This window comes from Microcaecilia unicolor, chromosome 1, assembly GCF_901765095.1.
Source record: "Microcaecilia unicolor chromosome 1, aMicUni1.1, whole genome shotgun sequence".
Lineage (NCBI taxonomy): Eukaryota > Metazoa > Chordata > Amphibia > Gymnophiona > Siphonopidae > Microcaecilia > Microcaecilia unicolor.
In genome coordinates this window covers 216,374,175-216,394,336 of record NC_044031.1, presented here as the reverse complement: position 1 = coordinate 216,394,336, position 20,162 = coordinate 216,374,175, and the positions used below count along the sequence as shown (strand labels likewise).

The following is a 20,162-nucleotide window of genomic DNA, read 5'->3' as shown; positions in this document are numbered from 1 at the left end:
GCTGGACATGGATGGGATGGGAGGGGAGGGCAGGGAAGAGAGAATTGCTGGACATGGATGGCAGGGGAGGACAGGGAAGAAAGATTTGCTGGACATGGATGGAAGGGGAGGGCAGGGGAGAGAGGAGAATCGTTGGACATGGATGAGAGGGGAGGGAAGGGAAGAGAGGAGAATCGCTGAACATGGATGGCAGGGGAGGACAGGGGACAGAGGAGAATCGCTGAACACGGGAGGGGAGGGCAGGGGAGAGAGGAGACATGCTGGATATGGATGGAGGGGAGGGAAGAGAGGAAGGAGATGCACATGGATGGGAGGGCAGGGAAGAGAGGAGAAATGCTGGAAATGGATGGAGAGGAGAGCAGGAGATAGAGGAGAATTGCTTGACATGGATGGATGGAGGGGTTGGCGGGGAGAGAGGAGAAATGCTGGACTTGGATAGAGGAGAGGGGAGAGAGAATTATTGCTTTATATGGATACAGGGGAGGGAAGAGAGGAGAAATGCTGGACATGGATGGAGGGAAGGAAAGAAAAAAGAAGAAGTTGCACATGGATGGAGATGAGGGAAAGGGAAGAGAGGAGAAAAACTGCACATGGATGGAGAAAATAGGCAAAAGCTGGATCCACGTTATACCTCCTTCAGTCAATCCCATGGAGGAGCACCCAGCTTTTACTTATGGATGAAGAAGAAAGGAGGAAAGTAAAGAAATAAATGGAAAGGAAGCCCTGGAAACCGAGTTAAGGGAACAGATAGAGAGCAACAGAATCAGAGACTGGGACCAATATGGATAGAAAAACAAAGTCACCAGACAACAAAGGTAGAAAAAAATCATTTTATTTTCATTTTAGTGTTTGAAATATGTCCAATTCCAGAATTTACATCTGCTGTCTTATTTTCCACTGGGTATACTGGAGCTGTAACAGCTTACAGAAATTATTTGTAATGAAAAAAAATCACATTATTTTTTTCTCCTATACTAGTATAATATTTTCAATGATGTCTGTTTATATGCACCACGGCTGGAATAAGGGGTGTGGTTAATGTGGGTGTGGCTATCATAGGGTGGAGCCATATGTGGTGACCCCGTCCATAATGAGTACCGGCACCTTTTTTTCTACAAAAAAAAGCTCTAGAGAAGATAGTCTCGAGCATGTGCAGGCCAAGACACCTTCTGTATTCATAGCATTATTAGGGAAACATACAGAGAAAATAGCTAGTAGGGATAGCATACAAAGGCATAAATCCAGGAATACTTCCAACACAGGTATGTAGAAGGGGTAGGTGTGGGGCACAGTGGTATAGTACAGTAACTAAGTGAAAGTAACTAGTTACTCTACTTAAATAAAATGTTGTCACTTTTTCTTGTAAAGAAGTATAGGAAACATTTGTTACTTTTACCAAAGTAATAATTTCACAAATCTTTTACTGCTTTTACCTAGTTATATCTGATGCTTGCAGTTAAAAGCAGAAGAGGAATTGAGACATAAATGATGATTCCTTGACAATCCAAACGGAACAGCAAAAACTGGAACAGGATGCTATTGCAAACCACATCTTGCAGACAACAGTGGATCATCTCATCTTAAATTTTACTGTTCAATAAATATAGCCTGTAAGAACAGTGGAGTTGCTTGTGGTTGTTGAACTGGTTACTGGTCTCCATCCAAACAGAACAGTGATGAGTTGGGTAACTTTGAAGTGGAGATGAAGCTGGTTGCAATTCTTTGTGAACAGACATATTTATTTATTAGAATTTATTTACTGCCTTTTTGAAGGAATTCACTCAAGGCGGTATACAGCAAGAATAAGTCAAACATAAGCAAAAATACTACTACTACTATTTAACATTTCTAGAGCGCTACAAAGTGTACGCAGCGCTGTACAAACACAGAAGAAAGACAGTCCCTGCTCAAAGAGCTTACAATCTAATAGACAAAAAGTAAAGCATTTAAATTTAAAATATTTAAGCAGTCAAGCACAAGAGAACAGTCACAGAAGGACAGAAGATGTTGAAGGGTGGTCAGTGTGATTAGGTGTAACTCTGGTTGGAGTAGTGGGAGAAGGTGATAGAAGAATAGAAATGGGTGAGGTAAAGTAATGAGTGGGTTGATAGGGAGGTTATATAAGACATGTCACTCTAGGGGTGGGTGGGTAGAGGGGTAGGGTGGGTGGAAGCAGGAGAAGGTATTCTCTGCAGCCTATCTGTGAGATGGAAAATGCTCTCTGAAGCTGCTGCTATAAGTTGTTAGTTTTCTCTCCCTGAAAGAGATCCAAGCCACACCCACGAAGTTCAAACTGTCAGTGGGGAGGGTGAGGGGAGGAAATGGCAGTGCTTGATGAAAAAGAGAGCTCAGTTTGATAGGAGTCAGATTACAATAGTCAGATTACAATAGTATGCTACATTATAATGTCAAGCTTGTAAAAAAGTCGCACCTACAGTGGAAGCTTACACATAAAAGCAATCGAAATGCTCAATGCTGATTCATCTCCAATCTCAATAAACAGATAGCCAGGCCCAACCCCAGTGACAACCCGCCCCACACGGGCCACCTCCGCCCAAGGCTCACCAACTTCGCCACTGGTTGTCACCGCTCCCCAACCAATACCTACATCATCACCACATGAACCGACCCCAAATGTTTAAATTATTTCACTTATTTCACTCATCTTTAGCACAAACAGCAGTCCCCACACCACACCAGGTCTCCCGGCCTACACTAGCCATGCCTCACCCAACTCCGTCCCACAGGCCAGTCCCCAACATATATGTCTCTATCACAACAGACTGTGCTGGTCATCCCATGGAAACTTTTACACTGAGCTGACTGTCCACTGGATTGATAGAGCCTTTAGCGAGGAAGTCTCTTTATCTGGCCTTAAGAAAATTGAAGGGTTCACATACATTTGACATTCTTGCATCAGTCCTCAAAGATATTCAGTTTGTCATTAGACAAAAATTTTTTAGAACAGACCATGATTCCAACTTTGTGGAACCCTTCTGTAATTGGACAGCAGGACAATGATAACGAAGATGAAAATGCAAGTGATGAATCAGATAGCACTACTAATGCAGATGATAATGATATTGATGATGATAAAGCGTTTTTTGCTATAAGGAAGTCAAGTGCTTCAGATAGTGCCTCAAATAGAGATTCCCTTGATCAATACCTACAGATCCAGTTGGAAGACATCAGTAATACTGCAGCCTGGCCTGATTTGAAGGAACTTTTTATCAGACTAACAATCCACTTCCTGCCAGTGCAGTTGTTGGAACACCTTTAGCTGTGCTGGTTTAATGATTCACAAGTGCACCTGAATGAGTGACAGTCATTTTCAGAATTTAGTTTTACTAAAAGCAAAGTGAATTAAATTGTAGAGCAATAAAGTTGTTGTGATAAAAACGTTAGTTGCATTCATTGTAATTGCAGCGTTGTGCTTTTACTCAAAAAGTATTATATTAGGCAACAACTTTTTTATTTTCACATAATTTTTTAAATATGTTCTTGACTGTAGTTCTACTTTTACTTTTTCTTAAGTATCAAAACATGTATTTAAACTTTTACTTTGACCTAGTACTTTGAACAACACTGGTGTGGGGGCCACAGAGTTGTGGATATTTGAGACGAATATATGGGTGTGAGGAGAAGGGGACAGGAGGTAACAGTAGGTAAGAGTGTGTATATGGGGCGTGTATGGTATGGCACGTGTGGGGTGTGTTTTCAGGTAGAGGAGTGGTTAGATTGTAGATGTGTATATATGTTTGTTGGTGTCACAACCACAGGAACGGTGAGCCCTTGGACCGCAGCCGGAGCTGCGGAAGACAAGTCCCCTAGGCTGCACAAGGCAGGAACTGAGGCAAGACTAGAACAAAGGCAGACAGGACTAGGGACAAGGTAAGGCAAGACGAGACAGGGCAAGGCTAGACTGAGCAAGGCAGGAAAAAGGCAAGGCTAGGCTTGGCACAACTAGGCAAAGCAAGACAGACAAGACAAGAACCAGACCCAGACAAGGCAAGGTAAGCAAGGCAACAGGATTAGAATTGAAACCAGACAGGAACAAGACAAGGAAACATGGCTAGAACTGGATTCAGACAAGGCAAAGCAAGGCAGGGCAAGAAATGGATCCGGACACAACAAGGAACAACACAAGACAGGGCAAGGTCAGACAGGACAAGGACTGAATCCAGACAGGTCTAGGAAGCAAGGCAATGGGGCTAAACTGTAACCCAGACGGGACAAGGCAAAACAAGGAACTAGGATAAAACTGGGTCCAGACAGGCACAAAAAGGGCAAGGTAAGAACTGGATAAGGCAACAAGCATGACAGACTAGACTGAAACAAGGCACTAAGGACCAAGCAAGGACTGAAGGAAACAAGGACTAATTAAGACAGGGCTGGAGCTAGGCAGGAACTCAGAGACAAGGCAGGGCTTGAAGCTTGGCAGGAACTCGAGGACAAGGCAGGGCTGAAGCTAGGCAGGAACTCGGAAACAAAGCAGGGCTTAGAGCTTGGCAGGAACACAGAGACAACACAGAGACAAGGCAGAGCCCCAGGATGAACTGGAAGTGGACACACAAGGCAGACAAGACAGAAACAAAAGACCTCATTGCAAAGGTGTCTGAGGGGAACAGGAACCACCCTTAAATACCCCAGAGGGCAGAAATAAATCCTCAGCTGCCTCAGACCGCTGCTACAATAGTCCAAACTTCAGAGCATGCACCCGAGAAAAGCCAAAGCAAGAAGTTGCGTCAAAGCGCAGAACCACAGGAACGCCGCACGACCCAAGGAGCAAGGCAAAAGTGGTGGAGAGCAACGTGGGACCAGCCAGACACCCCCGAAGGCTTCCAAAGGTAAATGGGGTAACCTTTGTATAATATCTTGAAGTATATACGTAGGCTTTTTCAAACTCAGCCATGTATAAACAAGCTACTGTAGCGCTCATGGCAACTCCCTTTGTTTGCAGAAATAATGATTCCCCCAAACAGAAATAATTTCTACGTAGGACTAATTCTCCTATAGTATTCAAAAATTGCTTTTTATCTGCTTGCTAGTATCTGGTTCACATGAGCAGGGAGGAGCGAGCACAGAGATCTCTCCCGGTAAGCCTTGAAACAAATTCCAAATGTAAGCCATTGTAATAGTAGATTAAAGGTTTAGTTATGAGATACTAGGATACATTTAACTCAAGTATATGTGTTTGTAGCCTTTCTTAACAGTTTCGGAATACATTCCCTTGAGAAAGCCTTTATGGAGAAACGTGGCTCCACGTCGGGAATAGCGATGGAGTACGGGTTTAATCACAGTTCACTGCAACACGGGTGATACGGAGAAGTAACAACAGACTGAGCACTATCCATACCAGCTAAGATAAGTGATTCCAGTTATTTATTAGTGACATCACAACTGACAGCAGCACAGATGCGAGTGCCAAGAAGATAGGTAGGAAGGAAGGGTCAGTGCTGTGATGTTTGGTGGCTGTTTGCTTACTCTGTAACATATGGTTATTAGGAACAACAGCAATATACTGAGCACTGCAGATAAAAATATATAAAAAATAAAAAAAAGTATATACTAAATAAGTTACAGCAGACATTTCTGGTGCAATTGACATACTGATTAAAATTTAACTGCCAGACCCTCGGCCATTCTTCTAACGTTTGGAGATCCCTTCTCATTGTTTCTACTCCGTCCAGGGTATCCACTCTATTGGCTTTCTTCGTGTCATCCGCAAAAAGGCAAACCTTTCCCTCCGACCGTTCAGCAATATCTCCCACAAATATACTAAACAGAATCAGCCCCAGCACCGACCCCTAGGAACTCCACTGCTCACTTTCCGTTCCTCCAAGCAGATTCCATTTACCACCACCCTCTGCCACCTGTCGGTCAACCAGTTTCCTATCCAGTTCACCACTTTTGGTCCTAAGTTCAGCACTTTCAGCTTATTCACTAGTCTTCCGTGGGGGACCATATGAAAGGATTTGCTGAAATCCAAGTAGATTGCACGCCCTAACTCAGGTTCTTTAAACTTAAAAAAAGCTAAAACAGCTTTAAGAACACATGCAGAGTCCCCACTGCGCATGCGTGAGTGCCTTCCCACCCACCGTGAAAGCACAGGACCATCAGTACAGTAACATAGTATGGAATCAACTCCAAGGGGAGGTAGAAGGGTATGTGAGAATGAATGGCCTGCTGTCCTTGGAAAATACCTCTTACAGGTAAGTATCTTTGTTTTCTCAGAGGACAGGCAGGCATCCCTAGTTACCAGGCACACCAAAAACAACAACCATTGGTCAAAGGGCAAAATAGTAATTAACCTGAAACTATATACAACTGTGTGAGAGTGTACCCTGGAACTGAACAACTGGGCCTAGGGGGTGAAGTTGGTTTCTAGACCCCAAACAAATTCTGCAAAACTGTCTGTCCAAACCGACTATTGCATCGGGTATCCTGTTCAAGGCAGTAGTGAGATGTGAATGTGTGGACTGAAGACCACATCGCAGCCTTGCAAATTTCTTCAATGAAGGCTGACCTCAAGTGGGCTAATGACACAGCCATGGTTCTGACAAGTTGTGAGTCTTGACATCACCCTCAATAGTCAGCCCAGCCTGGGCATAAGTGAAGGAAATGCAATCTGCAAGCCAATTGGAGTTTATGCATTTCCTAATGACAACCCCCATCCTGTTGTGATAAAAAAAACAAAACAACAAAAAGCTGGGTGGACTGTCTGTGGGGCCTAGTCCACTCCTAGTAAAAGGCCAATGCTCGCTTGCAGTCCAAGGTGTGCAGTGCGCTTTCGCCAGAATGGGCAGGTTTGGGAAAGAATGTTGGAAGAACAATCAGTTTGGGAAAGAATGTTGGAAGAACAATCTACTGGTTCAGATGGAACTCCGACACAACCTTAGGCAGGAACTTAGCGTGGGTGGGAAGAACTACTCTGTTATGATGAAATTTATTGTAAGGTGGATCCGCCACTAGGGCCTGAAGCTCACTGACCCTGCGAGCTGAAGTAACAGTCACCAAAAACAAGACCTTCCAGGTCAAGTACTTCAGACTACAGGAATCCAGCGGCTCAAAAGGAGTTTTCATGAGCTGGGTGAGGTCCCATGACAAAGGTGAAGGTCTGACAGGGGGCTTTGTGAAAAACAAACCTCTCATGAAGCGAAAAACTAGAGGCTGTTTAGAGATGGGCCTACCCTCTACATTGCGATGATAAGCACTAATCACACTACGGTGAACCCTTACCAAGTTGGTCTTGAGACCAGACTCAGAGAGGTGCAGAAGGTATTCAAGCAGGGCCTATGTAGGGCAAGAAAGGGGATCTAGGGTCTTGCCCTCACACCAGATGGCAAACCTCCTCCATTTGAAAGACTCACCTTTCAGTAGAATCTTTCCTGGAAGCCAGCAAGACCCTGGAGACACCCTCAGGAAGATGCAAGGAAGCAAATTCTAAGCTCTCAACATTCAGGCTGTAAGGGCCAGAGACTGGAGGTTGGGATGCAGAAGAGATCTCTCTTTCTGCATGATGAGGGTCGGAAAACACTCCAATCTCCAAGGTTCTTCGGAAGACAACTCCAGAAGAAGAGGAAACCAGATCTGCCTGGGCCAGTATGGAGCAATCAGGATCATGGTTGCTTGGTCTTGCTTGAGTTTCAGCAGTCTTCCCCAGAAGAGGGATGGGAGGATATGCATACAGAAGACCATTCCCCCAAAGGAGGAAGGCATCCAATGCTAGTCTGTTGTGGGCCTAGAGCTTAGAACAGAACTGAGAGTCTTTGTGGCTGAATTGAGTGGCAAAGAGATCCATCGAGGGGGTGCCCCACACTCAGAAGATCTCACAGGCAATGCTCAGGTTGAGTGACTTAATTGTGCGGTTCCATGACCCTGCTCAGTCTCAGTCTATTTACCAGGCTATTGGATTTGCTCGCCAGGTAACTGGCCTTGAGGAGCATCCCATGCTGGAATGCCCAATGCCACATCCAGACAGCCTCCTGACACAGTGGGCGTGATCCAGTACCCCCTGCTTGTTGGTGTAATATATTACAACCTTTCTGCATGTTTGAATGAGTACAATTTGGCTGGTTAGCTGATCTCTGAAATCCTTTACAGCATTCCAGATTGCCTATAGCGCCAGTAGGTTGATCTGAAAATCTGATTCCTGAGCTGACCAAGCACCCTGGGTGTGAAACCCATCCACATGAGTTCCCCAACCCAGGCGGGATGCATCTATCATCAGCAACTTCTGGGGTTGAGGAATTTGGAATGGAGGTTCTACTGTCAAATCGGACCGAATTGTCCACTAAAGTAGAGACAGAACCAACTCTGGTGATGCTACAACTACTGCAAGACACTTGGTGAAAACCCTGGGAGCCAACGCAAGGCCAAAAGGCAACACATGGTTCTGGAAATGATGTATCCCCAACTATAATCGAAGATACTTTCTGTGACCTGTAAGTATCGAGATGTGAGTGTAAGCATCAATTAAGTTCCGAGAGCATAGCCAATCATTTTCCTGAATCATGGACAGAAGGGTGCCCAGGGAAACCATCCTGAATTTTTCTTTGACCAGGAATTTATTCAGGGCCCTTAGGTCTAGGATGGATGCAACCCCCCCTGTTTTCTTGGGCACCCTGGTGGAACAGGCTCGACTGCATGGGCCTTCAGAAGGGCAGAGAGTTCCTCTGCAAGTATCTGCTTGTGCTGAGAGCTGAAGTGAGATGCTCTCAGTGGGCAATTTGGTGGTCTTTGAGTCAATGCAAGGCATAACCAATATGGACTATTTGGAGAACACACCAGTCAGAAATTACAAGGGGCCACCTTTCTTGGAAACAATTTAGTCTCCCCCCCCCCCCCCCCCCCCCGACATGTAGGTTGAACTGGATGGTCATCTTTACTGGAGCTATGCTCTGCTGAAGCCAGTCAAAAGCTCACCCCCGGCTTTGACTGGGAGCTGGCTGAGCCTTGGGCATGGGCACACACTATTGATGAGAATGAGCGTGCTGGGACTCAGCCTGCTGAGGCTGGTGAGAAGAAGGAGCATACCTGCATCTCTGAGAGTAGTAGCGACTCCTCTTCGACTTGCCCAAAAGCCTCCTAGATGAGTAGGAAGTTGCAGAAGACGTCCGGCAGAAGAGAGTGTCAGTGGTGTACGTGAGTTTCTTGATGAAGTCAGCAACCTCCTCCACCTTGTCTCCAAAAAAGGTTATCTCCCCAGCATGTGGTATCTGCCAACCTCTGCTGGACTGCAGGGTCCAAGTCACAGACACACAGCTATGAGAGTCTGCACATCGCTATACTCTGGGCAGAGATCCTGGATGCCACATCAAAAGGTGTCATAGGTGCCTCTGGCCAAGAACTTTCTAAAGAGTCGGTTGGGCCGCTGGACGAAAATGGTGTTAAAGGGGCGATCAAGGAGGACAAAGCCGTAGCGGAGAAATTAAATGAATTCTTTGCTTCGGTCTTCACCGAGGAGGATTTGGGGGGGGACACCGGTGCCGGAAAGAATATTTGAAGCGGGGGAGTCGGAGAAACTAAACAAATTCTCTGTAACCCTGGAGGATGTAATGGGTCAGTTCAGCAAGCTGAAGAGTAGTAAATCACCGGGACCTGATGGTATTCATCCCAGAGTATTAATAGAACTAAAAAATGAACTTGCGGAGCTACTGTTAGAAATATGCAATCTGTCCCTAAAATCGAGTGTAGTACCGGAAGACTGGAGGGTAGCCAATGTTACTCCGATTTTTAAGAAGGGTTCCAGAGGAGATCCGGGAAATTATAGACCGGTGAGTCTGACGTCGGTGCCGGGCAAGATGGTGGAGGCTATTATTAAGAATAAAATTGCAGAGCATATACAAAAACATGGACTGATGAGACAAAGTCAGCACGGATTTAGTGAAGGGAAGTCTTGCCTCACCAATCTAATGCATTTTTTTGAGGGGGTAAGCAAACATGTGGACAATGGGGAGCCGGTTGATATTGTATATCTGGATTTTCAGAAGGCGTTTGACAAAGTGCCGCACGAAAGACTCCTGAAGAAATTGCAGAGTCATGGAATCGGAGGTAGGGTATTATTATGGATTAAGAACTGGTTGAAAGATAGGAAGCAGAGAGTAGGATTGCGTGGCCAGTATTCTCAGTGGAGGAGGGTAGTTAGTGGGGTCCCACAGGGGTCTGTGCTGGGTCCGTTGCTTTTTAATGTATTTATAAATGACCTAGAGATGGGAATAACTAGTGAGGTAATTAAATTCGCCGATGACACAAAATTATTCAGGGTCGTCAAGTCGCAGGAGGAATGTGAACGATTACAGGAGGACCTTGCGAGACTGGGAGAATGGGCGTGCAAGTGGCAGATGAAGTTCAATGTTGACAAGTGCAAAGTGATGCATGTGGGTAAGAGGAACCCGAATTATAGCTACGTCTTGCAAGGTTCCGCGTTAGGAGTTACGGATCAAGAAAGGGATCTGGGTGTCGTCGTCGATGATACGCTGAAACCTTCTGCTCAGTGTGCTGCTGCGGCTAGGAAAGCAAATAGAATGTTGGGTGTTATTAGGAAGGGTATGGAGTCCAGGTGTGCGGATGTTATAATGCCGTTGTATCGCTCCATGGTGCGACCGCACCTGGAGTATTGTGTTCAGTACTGGTCTCCGTATCTCAAAAAAGATATAGTAGAATTGGAAAAGGTACAGCGAAGGGCGACGAAAATGATAGTGGGGATGGGACGACTTTCCTATGAAGAGAGGCTGAGAAGGCTAGGGCTTTTCAGCTTGGAGAAGAGACGGCTGAGGGGAGATATGATAGAAGTGTATAAAATAATGAGTGGAATGGATCGGGTGGATGTGAAGCGACTGTTCACGCTATCCAAAAATACTAGGACTAGAGGGCATGAGTTGAAGCTACAGTGTGGTAAATTTAAAACGAATCGGAGAAAATTTTTCTTCACCCAACGTGTAATTAGACTCTGGAATTCGTTGCCGGAGAACGTGGTACGGGCGGTTAGCTTGACGGAGTTTAAAAAGGGGTTAGATAGATTCCTAAAGGACAAGTCCATAGACCGCTATTAAATGGACTTGGAAAAATTCCGCATTTTTAGGTATAACTTGTCTGGAATGTTTTTACGTTTGGGGAGCGTGCCAGGTGCCCTTGACCTGGATTGGCCACTGTCGGTGACAGGATGCTGGGCTAGATGGACCTTTGGTCTTTCCCAGTATGGCACTACTTATGTACTTATGTACTTATGTAAACGCCTTCTGCTGCCTGACCAACTGGCAAAGAGATTCGACCTACTCCTGTGGGAGAGAATCCGCCAAATCAGACATACTGCTCACCAAGTTCCACAAGTATAGGCTCGTGTAGAGCTGGTAAGATTGAATACTGGAGAGGAGCATAGAGGCCTGATACATCTTCTACCCAAAAGAATTCAGGATTCTAGCTTCTCACCCAGGGGGCGCCAAAGCATAATCCCTAGAGCTCATGGCTCTTTTGAGATCAGTTTCCACCACCAAGGAATAATGAGGCACTGAGGCTTGTCAAACCCTGGGGAACTCTGGATCCAAAACATGGTGTCTATCTTCTTGGACAGGGACTGAAAGAGGAACTCCTAGTTTTTCATCTGAACATCATTCAGGATCCGGTGAAGGAGGACCATCACAGCCTCTCTAGGAGGAGATTCATAGTCCAGGACCTCGAACATCTCAACCCTGAGTTCATCCTCCTTCTCCAAATGAATGGGAATGGCAGCTGCCATTTCCCGCACAAAATCTGGGAAGGAAAGACACTCAGGTGGATACTTCCTCCTTTCCTCTGGAGGGGAGGGTCAGATGGGATACCACAGGACTCCTCCTCCGAGAAGTAGCATGGATCCTCATCAGACTCCCATAAGCGCTCTTCATCGATGTAGGAAAAAAACTCATGGGAGGGCCAAGACCGAGCCGGCCTCATAACAGAGAAGCCATGTCCTTGAGAAGGGCATCCAAGTGTCAATTCCATCCTTGACTCTGGCAAAGCATTCTCCACCAACATTGAGGGAGTGCCAAAACGAGAAGCTGTCGACACCAGTGCTGTATGTGACACTAGTGTCAGAGACCTCACCACAGGCTGAGGGCCTTGCGGGGCAACAGCAAGAGGAACAGTTGGTGCAAGCATCCCAGACGCCGATGCACTATTGTAAAAACCCTGCCAAGAGTTCAGGGAGCATGGCCAGGATGCGCCCATCGAATGAAGCCATTGGGAAAGGCTGGGGTGTCAATTCAGAGACAGGCTGCTGAACTGCAGGGGTCGAGACAGGTGCCTGGTTCTGGTTGCAAGGAGACATGCACATCAGCACCTCCTATATGGAGGTGGAGTGGTCCTTCCAGTGATAACACTTCTCAAGAAGGGAGCTCCTGGCACCATGCATCTAGGGGGATCAATGCCGATGCTTCTTGGCCATCGCCCAATGCCAGTCATCGATGCTCCTTGGTGCCAACGAGGATGACGTCCAATCCCCATGAAGCCTCGGGGTCAGATCAGATGCTAACCAGTCCCTGCGGCCCTGCACAGTAATTGGTGTCAAGGCAGGTGGAGATCCACTTGATGCACAACCACTCCCAGTGTCTGAGACAGGCCTCTCAGCCATATGAATCGATGCACCTAATGCCGATGCAGCTCCCAACTTCGATACCAACACCAATGCCGAGGTTTCGGACCAGGCTTCAAAACGTTTTCTCTCTTTGAGCCTCTCTCGCCAGCTGGGTTCTTTTCTTTATATGAAGGCAAGGAACGCAGCTGGAAGGGGTATGTTCAGGCCCCAAACACCAACACTAAGGATGAGTGTCTTTGCTAGAGATGGTCCTATTGCACCAGCTACAGCGCTTAAAGCCACTGGGAACCTGCGATGACATGGAAGGGAAAACAGCCGAGGGCACATCAAATGGCTCGATGGTGAAGGAAAAAAGGGGCAACCACCATAAAAATAGATACCGGAACCTAGGCCTAAGCGGGCCTACCGAGCACAGTAAAAAATAAAGAAAACATAAAAGTAGGGAAAAAACAAACTAAAACTATAAGGGAAGGGAAAGAAAATTTTCCTAAGGAAAACAAAACAAAAATCAGAGCAAAAAACCCCAAAGGGAAGGCACAAAACTGAAAAAACAATGTTCACGTACCAGTCGCTGTGAGGAACATGGGACAATTACGTTCTCTCCTTACTGCAGATGAGAAGACTGTTGGTCCTGCACTCTTGCAGCAGGCGGGAAGGTACTCACACATTCGAGGTGGAGATGCTGTGGATGCTCTTAAAGCAGTTTTAGCTTGTTTAAGCACCACATTGGGAGACATGGATGACGTCACCCCAGGGGCGAATCTGAACTTCAACGGTAGGTGGGGCCAGAGCCAAGGTGAGGGGGCACATTTTAGCACCCCCCCCCCCCGGCGCTGCTGACTCCCCCCGGCGCCGCCAACACCTCCAACTACTTTAAACCCCCCCCCCCTCGCCGAAGCCGACGACACCACCACCCGCCCGCCCGACGACGACACCACCACCTGGCTCCAACTACTTTGAACCCCCCCCCTCCCGCCATCACTCCGCCGTCGCGCCTCACCTCCCCCCCCCGCCAGCCGAAGTCTCCTTCCTTCCTTAGTTTGGGTTTAGTTTCTGACGTCCTGCACGTTGTACGTGCGTGCAGGATGTCAAAAACCAAACCCAAACGAAGGAAGGAAGGAGACTTCGGCTGGCGGCGGTAGGGGTCCCCCACCAGCAAAGGGAGGTGAGGCGCGACGGCAGAGTGACGGCGGGAGGAGGAGGGGGTTTGTCGTCAGTAGGGGGGTCCAGGGGCAAATCTACGGGGGCCAGGCCCCTGTGGCCCCATAGCAGATACGCCCCTGCGTCACCCGCATGTGAGAATATGGCCTACTTGTCCTTGGAGAATGGGGAATAAAGAAAAGAGGAGAATGAAAAGGCAGCAGATAAGAGGGTAAAACTTAAGGAAGATACAAGAAGGCGACTGAGTGCTGGGGAGAAAGGAGCAGAGAGAGAGGAATAAACACAGATAGAGCTTGACAGTGCACTCACTATTCCACTTCCTCTACAAAATAAATTACCAGGGGATGAGAGCACACAAAGCAAGTGTCATTCCTCCCTGGCAAGTAAGTCCTAGAGGAGTTTTCAAAACCTAGGGACATTAATTTACTCCATGATTTGCGGGGTATTGACTGACACAGTCTCATAAATCCCCACTCATTGGCACATACCTGGATCACAGAAGTTTGCAGTTGTCAACCCATACCCCAACGGGATGTAGCACACCAGAATAACTTCAAAGACTACCAATTCCACAGGAAGTGGTGTGAACCATATTAAATGCCAATCATTAATAAATACAGAATGCTTCATCTAGCCTCTCTTCCCCCATCCAGCGTTTTCTGTGTGTATCTCTCTCTCTCTGTCTTCTCCATCCAGGATCTCTCTCTCTCTTCCCCATCCAACGTCTCTTCTCCATCCAGCTCCTCTCTCTCTCTGTCTCTCCGTGTCTCTTCCCCATCCAGTGTCTCTCTTTCTCTGTCTCTCTTCCCCACTCAGCGTCTCACTCTCTCTGTCTCTTCACCCATCCAGCATCTCTCTTCCCCATCCAGAGTCTCTCTCTCTCTCTCTGTTTCTCTTCCCATCCAGTGTCTCTCTTCCTCATGCAGTCTCTCTCTCTCCTCATTCAGCGTCTCTCTCTCTCACTTTCCCATCCAGTGTCTCTCTCTTCCCTATCCGTCTCTCTCTCTCTCTGTCTTCCTCATCTAGCGTCTCTCTTCCCCATCCAATGTCTCTCTCTCTCCCATATCCAGCATCACTCCATCTCTGTCCTAGCTGCAATTTAAGAAAATGCCAGAGACCAAAGGAGGGGCTCCAGGGGCCTGAGCCCAAAGGAGAGGGTCCAGGTCCCCAATCCCCACCTTGTGGCTACACCCTCTCCCTCCCCCCACACAATCTGGTATCTCTCACTCCTCTGCCCAACCCTCCAGTGTACCTTTTCAGAAGTAAGCAAGTCTTCCATGCTGCTGCATCAGCGGCAGGCTTACTCACAGGCTGCCTCTAACCTGTACCAGGCCTTTCCTTCTGACCTGTCCTGCCCTTCTGAAAACAGGAAGCTGCATCAGAAGGGACTGGACAGGTGAGAGGGAAAAGGCCAGGTGCAGGCCATAAGCAGCCTGTGAGTAAGGCTGCCACTGGCACTGCAGCACGGCAGAAGACTCGCTTACTTCTGAAAAGGTGCACCAGGAGTTGGATGGGGGAGTGAGAAACAGCCACGGTCAAAGCCGGGAGAGATGCCGAACCATGCAGGAGGGAGATGTGCAGCACTTGTAGTTCTAATTCTTGGGCGGTTCAGATGTCACAATTTTAAAGGGTCCAGATTCTCAGGCAGTCCAGATTTCTGGATTTGTACTGTACATTACAGATATGATTTCACCAGCATCACTGGGAAAACCATCCGTTCATTCTGTATATGATATACTGTATGTAAATGCAGCATGTTATTTTAAGCAATGAACCTGTGATTGAAACACTTATCCTATCTCATCCTGTACCACATTTTCATCCACCTGCCTGGCAAAAGATAAAAAGAGAGAAAATGTCCGTTTCTGGTGAGGTATTAGGTATGCTGGAAACGCGAAGCAATGAAGCCAATGTCTGGTAACTTGGACAGTAAAAATACACAGTGCTCAAACTTTACTTGTACCCCACTGCTTTAAAACTGCATACATTACTTCAACTTATAGGACAGCAGTATGAATCCAGAAACCTGAACAAGCTAAGCACTTCTAACACTACAACAAACAGCAAATTTCAGGAGGTGATCATAGTTATTTCAAGGCCGAAAGTTCCACAATCAGCAGCTGCAAAAGATGCTGGGGGGGGGGGGGGGGGGGATAAAGGAATAACAAATGGAAACAGAGAACCAGATCTTATCATTATTATCAGTGTAACTCTTTGCACATTGTTAAACACATTAAGAACAAGAAAGAAAAAAAAAGAGAGGGTGAGTAATGAGAACAACATGTACTTACCAAAATAATCAGCCTTGGGTTGGGCATCCATCTCCTGCTCCAAACGTTTGGTAAGTGCTTCTAACTTTAGTTCAGCAGCAGACAGCCCTTGATCCTGCTGTGGAATGAGGGTTTGACAAGGCAGCTTGACTTTTGTGGGACCACAATTTTCCAGGTGTGCACTAGTATGGGCAAAATCCATCGGACGATTACTGACACCTGCTGGTAGGGAGGTCTGCAGAACCTCAGAAACAAACTGTCCATGAGAAGGAACGCCACCAAACGAGATCTGCTGAGGTTCTACACCTGGTCTCCTGGAGGTGTCGGATGCTGAGTAAAAAGCGCTTGACTGTGGGCCTTCTGTATTCAAAGACAATGAAGCAGGCACCGAACTAGAGAGGTAAGACCTAGGGCTTCCACAGTACATGGACTGGAGATCAGGGCTGGATCTGTTCACTGTGTCAAAGGCTTTCCTCTCAAGTACAGGGTTCACCCTCACTAGGTCATATTGACTGTGAACTCCTGGGTCAGGCGGACCTGTTGGAGATGAGACCGAGGATGACCTCTGCTGAGAAGGTCCTGTTTGTGTATCACTAAAAACTATAGATGAGGACGTAGGATCCAATATGCTTGAGACAGATGATGGCCTCTGGCTCACTGGTTTCTGCTCATAGCTTCTAGCATACTTGTTGTCGTTTCTACCCTCCTGGCCTTCAGATGAGCTTCTGGTAGGCCTGCTGGATTTTACCACATGCTGATGCTGGTATGTGGAATCAGCCTCTTTCATTACAGGACTTTTTGGCAGCTGAACATTGTAAGTTGTACTTTGATGAGCATTCCCAACCCTTAACGCCGAGTCAGAAAATGCCTCTTGATTTCTTCCCCAATCAGTATTGCCTGCATGAATATCAGAATGGTCACTATGAGGATAGGAAAAGTGTGAAGCGTTACTGGGACTAACCAGAGCTGTTCCCATGTACCTCTGCTGCCCAGAGACTGGTGAATCCCTCAAGCCGTCAAAGCTGGTTCTTCTGCCATCCTGAGACAACTTTGCTTGCTGCTGACTATTGGCCACAACATGCTGTTGATTTGCATATGGAAGTTGGTGGGTGTTCACCATGCTGGGAGATAGACCTGAGGCTGCTGCTGACAAGGCCAAGGGAGGTTTGGCAGTGTGTTCCCCATGCGGCCATTTGCTGCCGCCTGCAGCTGCTGTTGGAAGAGGTGGGGTTGGCAGCTGCTCCCACTGGCTACTAGACCCAACACTTCCATTTACAGGGTCAGAGCCTGATGTCATCAGCAGCTCTTGTTCTTGCTGTTTTTGCAAATGGATTTTAGCCATTTTTGTGGCAAAAACCCTCCTGGTCTCCTCAAACTCTGGGTTGTTGCCAAGCCCCTTATCCACTCGAAATAGCCCATCTTTGGAGGCTTCATACAAATTCAGGTCTTCAATAAATTTACTCGCCTCTAGGCCCAGGTCATTGTATCTGTCCATTTTTTTTATTTGTTCCGTACTTCGTTTTCAACAATCTCAGAGCCTCACAAAAGTTAAAATTCCAGTTTGGAATAATGAAAAGAAAATATGAAGAATTCTGAATTTCTCTCCTGTGACCAAAAGCTTTGTATTTGATAGTTTAGGACAGTCTACTGAAAAGCTTCACCCTGAAGAAATTATTCTCAGTTCCAAATATGGTGTCTCTCGAAGTGTCACTGGGAAAACCAAAGAGGGGAGCAGGGGAAGGAAGAACACCCTGGATTTAATTCAGCTCTGAAGTTGCTGGGACTCCTCCAGTGTTCCAGATGATTCTGTTCTACTGGTTCCCAAGGAAAGATCTTCACTCTGTATTGCACTGAGTGACAATCCCCAGTGCTGCAGAGAGGCGACCTGGCTTCTGTAATTCCCAATACGTCTACTTGGCCGATCTACACCTAGAAGGGGGGTCGGAAACTCCCTCTGGTCTTCGGACTTCTCTCCTTTTCTGCCCTCTGGCTCTGATCTGTTTTCATCACAGAGAAGGAAATACATTGGATCAGAAATGCAGAAGACACGCAAAGCTGTATTATCCTGACTGAGCTACAACAACAGGAATAACTTAGCTGGCTAATTTCTGCAAGGCCATTGTGTACATAATGATACTTTCTTGTTTTCATAGTGCTTAGCCATATTTTTCATCATTATTTTTATTTGTGTATGAGGCAACGACACTCCGACACCACAAAACAAATCAACTGAGAGCCAACTGAGCCGAAAAGCATCTCATCATCTTATCCCACAACATTTCCACCCCTTCCCACTCCTCTTATGTCATTTTGACTCACTCACATATTTTGTTCATTGCTGTTCTCGGCATACAAGAACCTCTCCATCAATGACAAAAAGACCATGATTTAGAAAAACATTAGGCATCTTCTTCACAGCCCTCTCCACCCATCTTGCTCTTATAGCCACATCTGACCCAACCACTGACGCCCAAGGGTGACATACACAGGAATAAATTCATCAACTCCCCTGTGTGAAAGGGATTATGGCACACGTCTCATAAAGATGAGTCCTTCTTAACCGGGAATACGCTGAATAAACTAACAAAGCACTTTCTCATCATCTCATTTTCCAATCTTTTGTGTTCTTACTTTGTCTATGGCTCTTTTTATTTTTTGCTGGTATCAGTCTGTTGCAGGGGTTGGCATGTGCCACAAGCTGATTAGATTTTCAGCATATCCACAATGAATATGAATGAGATAATCTGCATACAATAAAGGTAATGCATAAAAATATCAAGTATACTCATTGCGTATATCCTGAACACCTACCTGTTTGTGCCACTTGTCTACCCCTGATCTACTGAATTTCAGCCTCTTATGTTCAGTGGTGGGTGTGGGTGAGGAGGTGAGGAAATGTGTTCCTTATATACCATACTAAAAAGGCATCAAAGAGGAATCTTACAGCACAGTAGGATGAGAATCGGGGAAGCCAGAGTTCAAATCCTGCTGATAGTCATTGTAACCTTGGGCAAGTGGCTTCACCCTCCATTGTGTCAGCTGCAAATATAAAACCTTATTCACTAAACTGCCATCATCAGCACGTTAACACAAGTTAATGCACATTACAAACCTCATTATTCTCAATGGGGCCTAGTTACTAAGCAATATAAATCAAGTTAACACAGATTAGAAAATGAGGCCCTTTGACTGTAAACCCTCTGGGGACAGGAAAATACCTTCTCTACCTAAATGCAGCTTTCCTTTAGCTGCCAATGAAAATGTGTGAACTAAATCTTAATAAATAAGGGTATTAATGTGACAACGCCTGAGGTAATGAAATGATAAATGAACTGCTTAATGTGGCCAGCTTACTGAGCTGAAAACTCACCCTTCTTCCCCAGCAGCCTATGTTTTTGAAACCAATTAATTTTCCCTCAGGCTTCAAACTCCCTGTTACAAGACATCCACAGAGTGACCAAGGGAAAAGAAAAACTGCTCATCTGTAAGGCATGTCCAGCTTATTCCCTTGCTTCAAGAAGTGCAAAATATAGTATACTAGTAAAAAAGGCCCGTTTCTGACAGAAATGAAACGGGCGCTAGCAAGGTTTTCCTTGGAGTGTGTATGTTTGAGAGAGTTTGTGTGAGAGTGACTGTGTGAGAGAGACACATTGAATGTGTGTGGCTGCAAGTGTGTCTGTTAGAGAGTGTTTGTGTGTGAGATTGACAGTGTGTTTTGAGTGGATATGTGAGCCACAGCGAGAGTGTATGAGAGTGAGAGAGTGTTTGAGAGTGACTGTTTGACACATAGTGAATGTGATCCAGTGTGAGACATAGAGTAATGGAAGCGATGCTGAAGGAAAAGATAGTGAATTTCCTGGAAGCCAATAAGTTGCAAGATCCGAGACAACATGGTTTTACCAAAGGGAAATCATGCCAAACGAATCTCATTGAGTTTTTTGATTGGGTGACAGGAGAATTGAATCAGGGACGAGCTATGGACGTAATCTACTTAGATTTCAGCAAAGCTTTTGACACAGTTCCCCACAGGAGGCTTTTAAATAAACTGGATGGGCTGAAGATAGGACCTAAAGTGGTGAACTGGATTAGGAACTGGTTGACGGACAGACGCCAGAGGGTGGTGGTGAATGGAGTTAGCTCGGAGGAGGGAAAGGTGAGTA

The 20,162-nt window shown here is 46.3% G+C and overlaps 1 protein-coding gene across 2 annotated transcripts in view; it reads right to left on the bottom strand.

Annotated features, from left to right (window-relative positions):
* LIMD1 (LIM domains containing 1) overlaps positions 1 to 20,162 on the bottom strand; it is a 226,931-nt gene that overhangs the window by 164,840 nt on the left and 41,929 nt on the right. For both annotated transcript variants that reach the window (XM_030204291.1, XM_030204299.1), the window contains one exon: positions 16,024 to 17,999. In XM_030204291.1, coding sequence (XP_030060151.1) covers positions 16,024 to 17,497 — 1,474 coding nt within the window. In that variant the 5' untranslated portion in view covers positions 17,498 to 17,999. The remainder of the gene's footprint in view (positions 1 to 16,023; positions 18,000 to 20,162) is intronic.